Here is a 14505-nt window from a genome sequence, read left to right on the forward strand (position 1 = left end):
GAAGCTCCAAAATAAGACAAACGACACTTCAAAAGTTCATAATAACTTCTTCAGCGTTAGAGAAAAGAAAAATACATTTAAAGGGATCTCAGCCAATATTATAAGAGTAAAAAATAAATAAAAAAGTGCCATCACTGCAGTAATACCTTGACTAGGGAACTAAGTTGTTTTGAGAGCTGACAGGAAAATGTATATACAGCTATGCTCACAGTCATTTGTTTGAATTCAAGTCCACAACAATAATTGTCCTAAACCATCACGAATGCAATCACATCCTTATGAATGCAGCCAGGAGAACAAGTTATCCACTGACACACACACACACACACTCAGGCTTACACACACACATTTTTTCACTCATCCATTATCTATTTTCCCTCCGGGCGTTGGTAGCTCCATAATCAAATCCAGTCATCTCACCCACACACTTTTCACACATCTCCAGCTTTGCTGTACCACATAGGACCATCTTTGCCCAATCATCCCATCCTGCGCTGGGGGCTGGCTGCCAGAGCTGAAATAGCACTGTGCGCTCAGAATAGGCAAACAATCTCACATCCACTCTGAGGAGTGAACTAAGTCATGCATCACTCACTACAAGATGCTGACTGGCCCCACAGTCGGTAAAAAAAAAACCAGCCGTAGTGTATAAACAATGGCAGCATTGGACCCGATTTCATTCATTCCTCACTCTCGGCTGTGTAATAAAAAACCGTCTGATTAATTATATTGTCTGGATTTACTGTGTGGTTTTTCAGTGCGAGTGTCGAGAAATCACCTCTAAAAGGCTCCACAGGTGCAATATGTGAAGGATTTGAGAATTTGTTGTCATCTGAAAGTCTCTGTGCCCGTGGTCTATTCTGACAGAACGAAGCCGTAACGGCTCGTCAGAACAAGTTTGTAGTTTGTATTGTAGAGAAGTGAAGAGGGGACTAAGTCTAGAAAGTCTCAGCTCCTATAAACTCCTCCACCAGCGACTGAAAGGATCCAATCACAAGTGTCCGCCGCCATCGCCGGCATGCCATTCAAATCAAATTAGTTCATTGTATTCAATTAGGATGCATCACTTGTCATGGACCTGCTCCTATACCGACAATGAAAAAGCTCCATCTTTCTAATTGCCAGGTGATGGTAGCTGTCCGCAGCTGTGACTCACCGTCCTCAATAGCCCTGACTGAGAACTATTAAGCTCCCATTACTCCATCACATATGCCGAGGACAGATGCTTCATGCTGCACAGTCGGTGCAATTCACGAGGAGAAAATGACTGATCGCGCACCTGTCTTGTTTGTCAAAAGATTTTTGATGCCCAGAGATTTGGGTCTATTGTATGTTTCTGTGCTTTATCTGGTGGAAAAAAACAAAAGGAAATCTCATGCAGGGACGTCTTTGAGGTGACTTTGGAGTCGTCATTTGAAAAAAGTGACACTATAATACCTCAGCCTGAGAGGGGGGTTTTTATATGCAATTTCACACATATCATACGTGCTCAAAGTAATAGCAGTGATTTATTGCCACACAGAGAGCAGAGCCAATGTCAGATTTAGCAGATTTAATGATGTGTGCATGTCTTTTTTTCCCCCACATTTATGGCTTATTATCTGAATATCTATAGTGCATTGAGACTGAAAAACCAAAACACAACAATAGAAGTGTCAGTTTCTGTACATTCAGAATGAAAAACTTTGTCTGCCAGTTCATTCTCATCCTCTACAAGCGATTTATCCTTCAGCGGTTGGTTATCACTCATATCCCCTCAGCATAACTCAAGGCATCCTCTGCAAATAACGGCTTCTGTTTTCTCCACGAGCTGAATTTATTTGTGAGCTGTGAGCTCCGTGTTATTTAGTGTCTGCAGGGGCGTGGCGCCTTGTCTTGGTTTGATTTGTCAGTTCAGCTTCTGCTGAAAAGCCAAATTAATCAAATTATGCAATACCATAATAAGACTCTAGAGAGTCTGATAGCGATCTCTCAGTCCAGTGTAACTTTGATAAAAGGCTTATTATCAGGGAGCTGAGACAAGTGTAAACTCCTGAAGTCTGGTGTTAATAATAAGCTCAGACATGTTATTCCTGCACATCACTGCTTCTGAACAAGGTCTGAACTCGTGACAATATTAGATTATGACATTTAGTCTTTTCCAACACCTGTCGTCAGTAAGGACTCATCAGGTGGTGCTTTGTTTTCTCTCACACTCTAGCCGTCATCCATCAGAATAAAGCTGGCTGAAAAACGTCTCTGATAGCACAGGGCTTGAAAAGAGCGATGATAAAAGTTTGATGCCAAACCGGAGCGATGGAAGATGAAACGGAAATCACTTGGCTGAGTTTCACAAACAGCACAATGTGTATTTGAAGGCCGGTCTGTCTAAAACAAAACACTGCAGCCATATGTCTGGTAGATTATAGTGGCCATATGTGGTCATATTCATGTTCCAAGGATACAACCGGACTCGACCGGGGCCTTCTGAAATTTCTACTCCACAAGCAGCAGACATTATATTTCATGGTACCAGAGGCCACAGCCCTCTCTCCACAGCTCTAACATGTTTACTGGTCACAGTCTTCTTTAACTATTTAGGACACACAGAGGGAGAGAGATAGTGTGTGTGTGTTTGGGTCATCCTCTGCTTCCCCAGTCCTTCACTGATAAATTTGACTTTGTCTTCCCATGACTCCTCTGCTCTTGCCAGGCAGCCAGCGAGCCTGTCAGCCAGAGAGCACAGATCAAAGCCCCCGCTTCAGCCTCTCAGCCACTAAAGCCAGAATGACAGTGAGCCATCATTAACACTGGTGGAGAGTCTTACCCTTCTTCCTCTGGACTTAACATCACTTATGTTCAGTGGCTGTCGACAACAAGCCTCACCAGACCTTGTTTGTATTCATGGAGATGATACTCTCTCTCTCTCTCTCTAGCCGCCACCATACTAAGAGCTTGAGATACGAGCTTGGTGCGAAAAGTGCAGGATGGAAGAATTTGACGGCTGCAGGAATGAGACAGTTGATTCTCAGCTGCAGAGTTGACACAGCTGATTATAGCCATTGCAAGTGTGAAGGCACTGACAACTGAACAGTGCTGCTGTCAGGGGCTGGAGGGGATTATTGGGTGTCGGGTGAAGAGTGACGGATAAAAATCAGCATCTTTTAGTGTTATTGTGATGAAAGCAACCAAAAAAAAAAACAACCAAAAAACCCCTAAAACCAATGATGGTTCATTTTTGTCTTATTTAAATTAAGAAAAAGGAAGGGAAGTCTTTCTGAACTGCAGACATAAGCTCTTGTCATGTGTTGCTTTTAATCTTTTCAGCATGCCCACGGTCCCCGTTATTGATTTAGTGAAAGCATTAGTCACAGTCTGTCCATCAGAGTGCTGAATGCACCGAGGGAAACAGAGCAGTGTAACTCCCAAGTCGTCGCATTCAGACGTTTTGGTCAGGACCCCGTGTGTGTGTGTGTGTGTGTGTGTGTGTGTGTGTGTGTGTGTGTAGGGTAAATCCAATAGGAAAGTTGACACGCAGGTCACACAGACCACAAACGCAGTTATTATGAACTTTTACTGCATTAAACCTCACACTATAGTCCTTCCCTGCACCTAACCAAAGGGTTTTTGTTTCTAATTCTTTATACATATCTCTTCATTCATTAAAGAAATGCATTTCTTACAGGGTCCAGACCTAGCAGCCGCATGTGACGACTCAGTGAATGAGGAAAAAAGGTGAATTTACAAAGGCAGAAAGCATCATTGGACTGTGAAAGGAAGTAAATGGTGCTCAGAAATGATGTTTGCTGTCTGCGAAGCACTCATCCAAGGTGCTATAGTGAGTAAGAGGGCAGAAAATAATTGCCTGGTTCTGCCGGGTCAGGAGAAAAGAGCGTTTCATGCTGTAATGGCATCCGAATTGTCCTTTTGTATGCAAACAGTATAGCACAAAGACACATCGCCAACATACGGTGTGCCTCCTGTAGATCAATGCCGTCTTGTCGGCAGAAACAGAAACAGAAAAAAAGTGTTTTGTAAGCAGAAACAACAACTGATGTATATTTAATAGGCGCTGCTTCTGCATCAGCTTCATAAACTCCTTTAATTTGTCTCCCAAATGGACCACATTGCTGTTGCAAGCTTCTTTCCAAAACAGCCTTAACACCCGTCTCTGCTGCTGTCTAATGGTTCATCTGCAGAAAAAAAAGAGTTACCAGCAAAGCAGGCGAAGATGTGGAAGAGAAAGGCTGTGAGCTGCCGTCACCAGATTTGGTGTAATGGTCCCCGAGAGGCCGGGGTCGATGTAGAAGGAGGTTGGAGAAACAGGAGTTACTCCATCTTAATAACACTTTAAAAAGTGACATCAGCAAGAAGAAAGTAGCCGCCATGTTTTAATTGGAAGTATTTGTCCTCGTTAGTTTACATACAACCAATGACTTGATGCTCTGTTTTGTCTTGTTCATTTTAAGTCAAAACTTTTTTTGCTTGATGATTTGTTTTTCTTGTCTATATAAAAAGTTATACATGACTTTATCTGAGTTTTTGGGAGCCATCCCTTCAGCTGCTAATAACGATGATCAAACCGTGGATTAGCCACATTTAGAATGTAAACCAGCAGCTTTTGAGCGATCAAACACGCCTAAGCATTGATCTGTATCTGTAAATTTGGAAATAAGCTGGAGCAAAGTATCCAACCAACCTAAAATCTAACAGTGACTGTTTTCAGACTGTTTTGAGTCATTAAGAGTCAATAACTGCAAAGAATTGTAGCACTTTTATAGATCAGTGTCTTTTACTGTATATGTTGTATGTAAATTGCTTATTTCTTTATATAATCAGTTTCTGTATTATCACTTAATCCTGATCCTGAAGACGACTGTTGTTGTTTAGGTATCTTTATAACACCTTTTTAAGTTTCCAACCTCTCCTGCACAATGTTTAAACTCCGTATTTGTCTCATGAAGCTCAAAAATTACTACAAATGACACAAGCCACATGAATTTTGACATGTAGCAAGCGTATAAACGATTTGAGATCTGCACTTCTGAAAGATCAAAATAGGTCTACAGTACATCACATGTAGATCTATATGCAATTTTAGCTGCTTAATAAATTAAAAGTAATTACTACTTAAAGGGATAGTTCAACATTTTGGCAAATTGGCCCATTGCCATAATTGCTATAGTCATAGCAGTAGGTTCGTTACCTTTAATTGTAGGTGTAAGCTATTTTTAGTACAGCGGAGCGCAGCAGCTGGCTGCTCAGAGCTACGCTATGGAGGCTAAAGGAATTTCTTGGATTCCCTCATTAAACTCATCAAATACAAAATCCCAAAACTCCACAGCGCTTTTGTAGACAAGTTGTGAGCTGCACAACCACCACGCTATGAGATAATGACGGAACGATACGAAACGGAGCCGTTTTCAAGGTAAATTCATACAAAACCGCTGATGCGCGTTGCGTTCAGGGACAGTTTTTCAGCAAGCAGTCTCCGTATTTACCCTGTATTTACCTTGAAAACGGCTCCGTTTCGTATCGTTCCGTCATTATCTCATAGCGTGGTGGTTGTGCAGGTCACAACTTGTCTACAAAAGCGCTGTGGAGTTTTGGGATGTTGAATTTGATGAGTTTAATGAGGGAAACCAAGAAATTCCCTTAGCCTCCATAGCGTAGCTCTGAGCAGCCTGCTGCTGCGCTCCGCCGTACTGAAAATAGCTTACACCTACAATTAAAGGTAATGAACCTACTGCTATGACTATAGCGATTATGGCAATGGGCCAATTTGCCAAAATGTTGAACTATCCCTTTAATGAAACTCATTAAAAACGTCTTTTCCTCTCAAATTTCTTAGAAGTGGATATATATTCAGAGTAATTACACTGGAAACAGCAATATTTCGCTTTATTTTTGTTGTGCAGTGCTCTAATTAGAAACTGACTGGTGACCATGAAGGAGCGTTTGGCAGCTGAAAAGCCTTTAACAGAGCTGAGAGAGAGTAAATGTTAATGTTGGACTTATATTGGCCAGAAACAAGAAATAAATGACACTGCTGCTCCGAACCGTCTGGATGTGCAAACAACTGTTTACCAACAAGGTCACAGTCTGAGCTGAAGTGATGATGTGTCTGCGCTGCGTTCACTGCCCCCGAAATGCTCCAACACAAACACACCATCTTCTCCTCCTCACAGACTCTATGGCTTTTTTTCTTCTTTTAACACCTGGTTCATTTATTTTAAAAGTGTCATTATTCTCATTTCTTCTCATTTGCTGCTTGCGCACATTTCACAGAAATGTTACATCACATAAATGACTGACACTGTTGCAAACACTCTCCTGTGCTGCTGTTGCTGCTGCTGCCGGTGGTAATAATGAAAACAAATGTCTTTCTCTGTAGGTTCTTATTTTCTCTCTAAACACGACGGTTTCTTATTTGCATTTCTTAATGAGTTCACTTCCCTGTCCTTTTAGTTACTGTGCACTGACGAGCGTGCCCACCTCGCTGTTTTCTCATCTCGCTCTGTCTTTGTTTATCTGCTCTCTCACATGCACACTGGCTTTTTAACTCCCTCCCCGCCTCTATCTTTTCCCTCCACACCTAATTTTCCCCCCTAAGCAGCTAAAGTCAGTTAGGCTGTGTGATAACGGGCAGTGTGCCCAGTCTGTTGTGTGTGAGAAAGAGAGAGAAACACACAAACACACACACACACACAAAGAGGTTTTATCATTTGGGTTTAGAGGGTGGGTCATCTGCAAGATAATTATGTTGTGATTCGCAAAGCTGAGTTCATGCTTCATCCACCGTTGGTCTGGTTATGGTTAATTAGCTTTGATGATGCTTTTGGTGCAGCTCACACTCACACACCAAAAAAAAAAACGGCTCAAACCTAGAGAGATGGGATGCAAACGAGCGAGCGAGCGAGGGAGGGATGATAAGCTTCACATCTCTCCTGGGCTTTTTTCTGCCAAACCTGGGTCAGATGCTTTCATATCTGTCCCAGATCCAGACAGGAACCAGGGTTCTCGCATGCACAAATCTGCCATAACACTGAGAGAACATCCATGTATTGAGCAGAGGGATTTAATTACAGCAACATGAGCAGTGTTTGCAGGATAGGAGCTGAGATATCCACACAAACAGCCACTAATTATCACTAAGTCTGGTCACCGGTTAAAATCAGAGTCCAGCAGCTGTAAGATCCATCTTCTCCTTATTGAACTTCTTAGATTAGGTGTCACTCGGAAGAAAAGGACAATTAGCTGTGGACGTGTGATTGGTCACCCACAGTGAACTTTGACCGGTTGTTTGTTGGCACCACACATCACCACACTACACATGCATTCAACAATATCCTTCTTCAACTCTTGAAACTTAAAAAAAACAGAAAAACAAACACCAAATCTCCCCTCATTGAAAATGCATCTGCAGATTAAGCCATATCTCTTTCAGTCATTAGGGGCTGTTTGGGCAAAAGCTTCAGTTAACCATTGATTTGGATCTTAATGGTCGGACCAGTCTCAGCCTCATAAGTCTTAAGTCACAGAGCAGATAATTAGTCTTTCTTAAAAAGAATAAATACCTGGCAGTCTCCGAATGAGTCACAGGGTCATTTAACAAAAGAAACATTTAATCCGAATGAATGAAATAAAGTCTGATTCTCAATGAATGAATTAAGAAATTGCACAAGACAGTTGCAACTCTGGAGATAGTCATTCTGCAAATTGCACTGGTCAATTTGGATGATGGAACCAAAATTGTAATGTTTTATTAGGCTACTAGTCCTAGGTCTTGATATTGCTCTTGTTTTTCTATATTTTCTTCCACTGAAATCTGACAGCATGAACCAGAACTAAAGTCAGATTCAAAGAGTAAATGAGTATTTCTTCTATGATTTTGTTGTATTTCAGTGATAAATCAACACAAACAGGTGAAAATCCATCCCTGTTGGTCGTAATGTTACTTTTTAAAAGTAACTTTTTGGTTTGTCCTGTACAAACCAATCTGTGACGTATGTCAAGAGCGATAAATTGGGAAACAGATGGAAAAACCTTTCTCCTCATTGCAGAGGACAGGATACTCTCTCATCCAGATGGTTTGAACAGTGTTTGGGGGATTGTGTGTGTGAATACTTTCAAAAACAATGGCAACTGTTGTTAAATGTCCTTCTGGGTTCCTCAAAGATTTTTTTTTTTTTCAAGAAAAACAGATGCTTGATTCTGATATTTCCACAGAAGCAGAAAACTGGGACGAGGTCCATTCAAAAGTGGTGGTAAGAAACTCAGAAGTTGACTCAGTAGCTCTCTGGGTTTCTTAGTTTTGCTGTTCAGACTCCACCTCACTGTGAAAATACCACATGAGGCCATTGCTTATCAATACGACTCTGAAGCAGTCGGTGCTCCTCCATTGACTGACCTACTCTTCGATACACAGCCGGGCAGTCTCTCCTCAGCTGACTGGAGAGGCCGATAAATGGCTGTGGACCTCATTAGACACATAAGTACTTCTTTATATTGTTTGAATTGACTGGAGCAGATGAGGAGACACGGAGCGAGAAGGTCTGGACACACAACGACCAGGACGACCATGACTGTGAGATTTACACCTCCGCTTTCCTGTTCTCATGCCAGCTGCCTTTGCCCCTCCCCACCCCCCACCCTAACAGGAACTAGACCATTGACTGACAAGCCTGCGGGAGTGTAAACACCAGTTTAAGAAAGAAGAAAACCACACGCACAGTTGGATTATATATTTTTTCTCTTCCTGTTGTTTCAAACTGTTTCACCTGTCTTTCTATTTCTGCCACCGCTCCTCAAGGCTGCAGCTTCCCTATACAAGACAAAAGCGCTGGAAATGACGCGCAGCGAGAGACATGAACACGGAGGCAGACGTTTTCCCAAGGTCTGTGTGTGTGTGTGTGTGTGTGTGTGTGTTCATATAGAAACTATTGTTGAGGTTATGCAGCTAAAATCACGACATCCTGCACTGGTGGTGAAGATGATATAAATCTCTAAATGCAGAATGACTCCATTAAAATAATTGTCATTAAATTTTGATTTACTGTACCACTTTACAAGTTTGGCAACTTCCTGCCACCAAATCTTTAAAGGCATAGTTCAACATTTTGGCAAATCCCTATAGTCATAGCAGAAGGTTCGTTACCTTTAAATGTTGGTGCAAGCTATTTTTAGAACGGCGGAGCAGAGCCGTGAGCTGCTCAGAGCTACGCTACGGAGGCTCATGGGATTTCTTGGTTTCCCTCATCAAACTCATCAAATACACAATCCAACAACTCCAAAACGCTCTAGTGGACAAGTTGTGAGCTGCACATTCACCACGCTATGAGATAATAACAGAACGTTATGAGACAGAGTTGTTTTAGAGGTAAATTCATGCAAAACCTCTGATGCACGTTTCCGTCAGGGGCAGTTTTTCGGCAAGCAAAACGACTCTGTCTGGTAACGTTCTGTTATTATCTCATAGCGTGGTGAATGTGCAGGTCACAACTTGTCCACCAGAGCGTTGTGGAGTTGTTGGATTGTGTATTTGATGAGTTTGATGAGGGGAAACCAAGAAATCCCATTAGCCTCCGTAGCGTAGCTCTGAGCAGCTCGCCGCTCTGCTCCACCGATCTAATAACAGCTTGCACCGACAATTAAAGGTAACAAACCTACTGCTATGACTATAGCAATTATGGGCCAATTTGCCAAAATGTTGAACTATCCCTTTAAGTCCTCCTCCCTCCCTGACTGATACCCAAACCAATTCCTATCATTTCCCACCCCATTCCCGATCCAGCGCCCCCACACCTCCCACCCCACCCCCACTGTGTGTCATTGCTACTGATAATAATACGTTGTCAAAAGCAGGGGGGTGGGGGTGTGTGGGGGGGGTTGCAGCCTGTAATAAGGGGTATTAACCCAGAGGGAACAGCTATCATCATGATTTGGAGGTTTTAGAGAGCACATGTACTGTACCGTCTGTGACAATAGGGAGAGAGGGACGAAGACGACCCGACAGGGAGCCTCTTATCTTGAATGGGAATCTGACTCACACAGCATCTGTACAAAAGGATTTAAAGGATTTGGGGAGGCCTTGAACTGCTATTACAAGTGTTTGAATGTGACAGAAAGATTGAACTGCCGGTTTATTCTGCTTCGGTAGTAGTAGCCCTATTATTACATATTTATTATAACACCACAGGGAACTGACGTGTATATATATATATCTATATGTAGGGAGACTGGAGGTATGAGGGTTGTGAGAGCAACCTTTTGCACACTTCAGGAGTCCTTATAGCTCATTAGTCCATATGTCAAGCATGATCACAGTGAACCCACCCTCTCTAATCAGGAAGCTTGTTCAGACCATGTTACATACCGATATACTATATCTGAATATTCTGCATATACATCTGCACCATAATTACTTACATATTGCTGAAAGTGTGAATCTCACATAGATCATATGTTTTTTTAAGGTAAAGTCTCTGCCTCTCTTGCTCTCTATGCTCTTATTCTCTCTCCCTCCCTCTCTCTCTTTCTCACACACACACACACACACATACACACAGTGGCAGTGAAGCAGAAGGGCAAATCATCCACTCTCCCCTTTCGATAAATCATTTCTTCTTCCCAAACTCCTCTTTTCCTCTGGTAGGAGGCTTCTGCACCACTACACCCCTTTTCTCCAAAACACACACACCCTGTACACACACCCATACACACACACATGTTGTCATAGGAAATCATTTGCATATTCATATTGCATGGGGTTGTCATAATAGGACTCATCATTTACCTGAATGGTGCTTAATTGCATGTCACTGAGGCATTTAATCCAAACTCCCTCATCGTCACAAACTGAGAAAAATCCCCAAAATCCAAAATCATGCAACTACAACAACAACAACAACAACACTTCACTCATCGTCGTCCCCCTTTTTCTCCATCTAAACTGATTCCCCCCCGATCGCCCACCATTTCCTGCACAAGCAAGCAAACTATTGTTAGTGCAGTAAATTGAAACACACTTGCCCGGGTTTTCTTTTCTTTTTCTATTTTTTTCTTAACTCGGAGCTGAGAGACGTGGCAGCGAGCTTCTCTGAACGCCAGAGAGCCCATCAATAATGCACACACAGCTTGTTATAGCTCAAACTCACTCTGCTTCGATGGCTCACCAGCCTAAAACCCAGCATCAAAGACCAGAGAGATGTGTGTCTCCGAGTGTGTGTGTGTGTGTGTGTGTGTGGGTATATATGTGCCTTTTTTTTTTTTTTTTTTTACAGTGTGTGTGTGTGTGTGTGTGTGTGTGTGTGCATGTGTCTGAAAGGCATTGAAAGCCTTGACTTCAAAAACCTCTCCTAATGGGAAGAGGTGTGACTGTTTATTCTCAGCGAACTTGCACTGTGGGGAGATTCATTTGTCAGAGGCAGATTTTTCATTTCATTTTCTTTTCTTTTTTTTTTGAATAAGAAACACCTTTGTACTGAAAAATAACAAAGAACGACAGAGTGATCGAGGCCAGGGACACACACACACATACACACCCACACACACACATATGAATATGATGTAAACCTTTGAATCTTTAACATCCAGTACTTTGTGAGGGGGGATAAAGGAGGAGGCAGAAAACAGCCGAGCACTGAAATCCTGTTAGAGCAAGAGAGATGTGCCTGATAAATCTGCACCTCATGAATATTCAGGCAAAAACCACCACAAACTAACCTAAATCAGGTTTTTAAAATAGTCATTTGTTATATTTTTTGTCTTTTTGTCACATTTTCTTTCATCATTTGAACCTATGAGGAAGACAGAGCCTGCTGTGTTAGACCATAATGTGCATTATAGTTGCATAACAGGTTCCATTGATAAGAGCTCACACCTTTTTTTTTTTTTTTTGTCTTTCACATCTGACAGTCTACATGCATGAATCAATGCCAAATTTTCCACATCATCATCATCATCACACATACAGTTTCTACAAAAAAATCAACCACAGATGAAAAAACACAAAGCTTTTAGTGCAAAGATTTGATTTAAGTTTCTTCATATGTCAGGAATACAAAGCCCCACCCAGTTTTTTCACATTCATTTGATAAATTGTAGTTAGTCTGCATCATGTCCTGGGTGAGGGATCCCTCCTCTGTTGCTCACCCCGAGGTTTCTCCTATTTTTCCCTGTTAAAAGGGTTTTCCATGGAGTTTTTCCTCAGTCGATGTGAGGGTCTAAGGACAGAGGATGTTGTTATGATGTCATGTGAAGCCCTTTGAGACAAACTGTTTGTAAAAACGGGCTATACAAATAAAACTGCCTTGCCTTGCCACACTCTAACTGAACTAAAGCAGAACTAAAACCTCAGAAAGGGTGGGGCGCCGGCACAACTTTTCTACAGTATAGCATGCAGTCCTCGCGCCGAACTTTCCTGACCACTGCGCGCGCTCTGCTCTCTCTCTCTCTCCTTTCAACTCACCTGCACGAGACCGTGATCTCTACTTTGGTGGCGGGGATGTTGCCGGTGATCGGGTCGAAGTCGTACACCGACGACATGTCCTCCAGCTTGTCCATAACGTCTCCTCCTCCTCCCCCCACCGGACCCCCCTCCATCATCTCCATGGCCAGAGCTCGCGGTTGCGGCGGCTCGGGTCTGATCCGCGAGGAAGCGCACAGCCTGGCCCCGACGACGGAGCGCGTGGTGGACGAGTCTCCACAGACCAGATCGGAGACCAGACGGCCTCCGGTCCGACCGGGTGAGGCAGCCACTTCACAAATGTTGAAGCTGGATAAGAGGGAGGAGGAGGAGGAGGAGGGGGAGTGAGTGGAGAGGACACCCGCACACGGCAAAGGCGCACTTGGTTTAACTGTCCATGCAACGCGCCCGTGAGAGAGAGAGTGAAGTGAGAAAAAAAAAATAGGGTAAAAAAAAAAAAGGAAAAAGAAAAATGTAGGGACAGTAAATTAAATTACTGTTGCGCCCTCACCGAGCGGCTGCACATCACATGGAGAGGTGGACCGACCGACCGACCGCTCTCTGCGCTCTGTCTTCAGTCTGTGCGCACAGCGGAGGAGCGTGTGAGGAGAAAGAAAAATACTAGAGACACTCAAACCCACCCATCCTCCTCCTCCCACACTGAATCACACTCAAGTGCTGCTGGCAACCCTGCCCATGCCCCAACTGCTGCTGCTGCTGCTGCTGCTGTCACCCTGCAACATCCTCTGTGTACGATTCACCGCGCGAGAGAGAGAGATGGAGATGGAGAGGGAGGGAGAGAGAAGGAGGGAGTGTGCGTTCAAGTGAGTGTCATGGTAATGGAGTTACGCACTGGTTAATATAGAAGACTTTCTGTGGAAACCTCCATGTTGTGGAGCAGATCTTCTTCTAAACCTGGTGCTCGGTTGGTTTACAATCAATGTGTTGATGTAGATTAAAGTCTGGAGTAGAAAAAGAAAAAAAACACACTCCTCAGTTGGTTTTACATCAGTAGCATCTATTTCTAAAGGTCTATGAGATGAATTAACAGCTTGAACTGCTCTCAGCCTGTGGCAGGAAGAGCTCTCACAGCTTTGTGTGTCAGTGGGACTGAGCCCAAAAAAAAAAAAAAAAAGTTTGGAAACTGCTGCTGTGGAGCAAAAAGAGAGAAAAAAAAGATTTCAGCACCACAGCTCTGGACAGCTCCTAGAAACACAGCTAGGTTTTTAATAAACTCCCTTCAGCCTTTATACTCACTGAGCAGTAATTGTACATTCAACCAAAGATGTTAAATCCAAATGGATTTGGAGTTTAAGTTGTAAATAGGTCAAAACGGCCCCCGCCCCCCCCCACCCACCCCTCATTGTCTGGAGTTTTTCTGTGGAGGAAGTGCGATGCATGCATGGGACATTTTTTGAGAAATGCAGTTACCAATTAAAATGTGTTCATGCTGGCTGATTTAAAATCAATATTAATTACAGAAAGGGAATTACATAGAGATTTAATGGCCACCATCCATCATTAGCCTGTTGTATGCAGCTATGACCTGCCCCCCACCCCACCCACCACCCCTATAAACCACATTGTAATGAATATGCTAAACTGGTGCGGCTGTCTGCCAAGAAACTGACGGGGTTTGTCATTTTTTGGATGAGTACGTCGTCTCCTAAACATAGTCGGTCACTTATGTGTTTGTGTGCAACTGCAAAAACCAGGGATTTACACACACACACTTCTGAAATGTATGTAAATAATAATAATAATAATAAATAATAATAATAGTAGTAGTGAATAAACAAACAAGCAGATGTTCACCACTGTTCACATCTGGGAAAATCAACTTTTTGAAACCGCAGTTGTCACTTTTTGGTCAATATGGATGTGCAGACATCTGTTTTCCTGTATCATTGTACATTTTCTGTCTGTTTGTCTGTCCCTCTTACTCACTCCTATGCACATCACACACACACACACACACACACATACACACAGACACACACAGACACAGAGGGATGCACACACACTGCTATAAACCATTTTACCTCCTTTCATAAATGGGT

At 42.9% G+C, this 14505-nt stretch overlaps 1 protein-coding gene across 1 annotated transcript in view; it reads right to left on the reverse strand.

Annotated features, from left to right (window-relative positions):
* cpne5b (copine Vb) overlaps positions 1-13174 on the reverse strand; it is a 157158-nt gene extending 143984 nt beyond the window's left edge. The window contains exons 1-2 of the mRNA XM_085775897.1: positions 12957-13174; positions 12449-12754 (exon numbers count right to left, since the gene is read on the reverse strand). Coding sequence (XP_085632023.1) covers positions 12449-12591 — 143 coding nt within the window. The 5' untranslated portion in view covers positions 12592-12754; positions 12957-13174. The remainder of the gene's footprint in view (positions 1-12448; positions 12755-12956) is intronic.
* Positions 13175-14505: the final 1331 nt, after the last annotated feature.

This window comes from Trachurus japonicus, chromosome 5 (genome assembly GCF_045865225.1).
Source record: "Trachurus japonicus isolate A0001 chromosome 5, Traja_1.0".
Taxonomy (NCBI): Eukaryota; Metazoa; Chordata; class Actinopteri; order Carangiformes; family Carangidae; genus Trachurus; species Trachurus japonicus.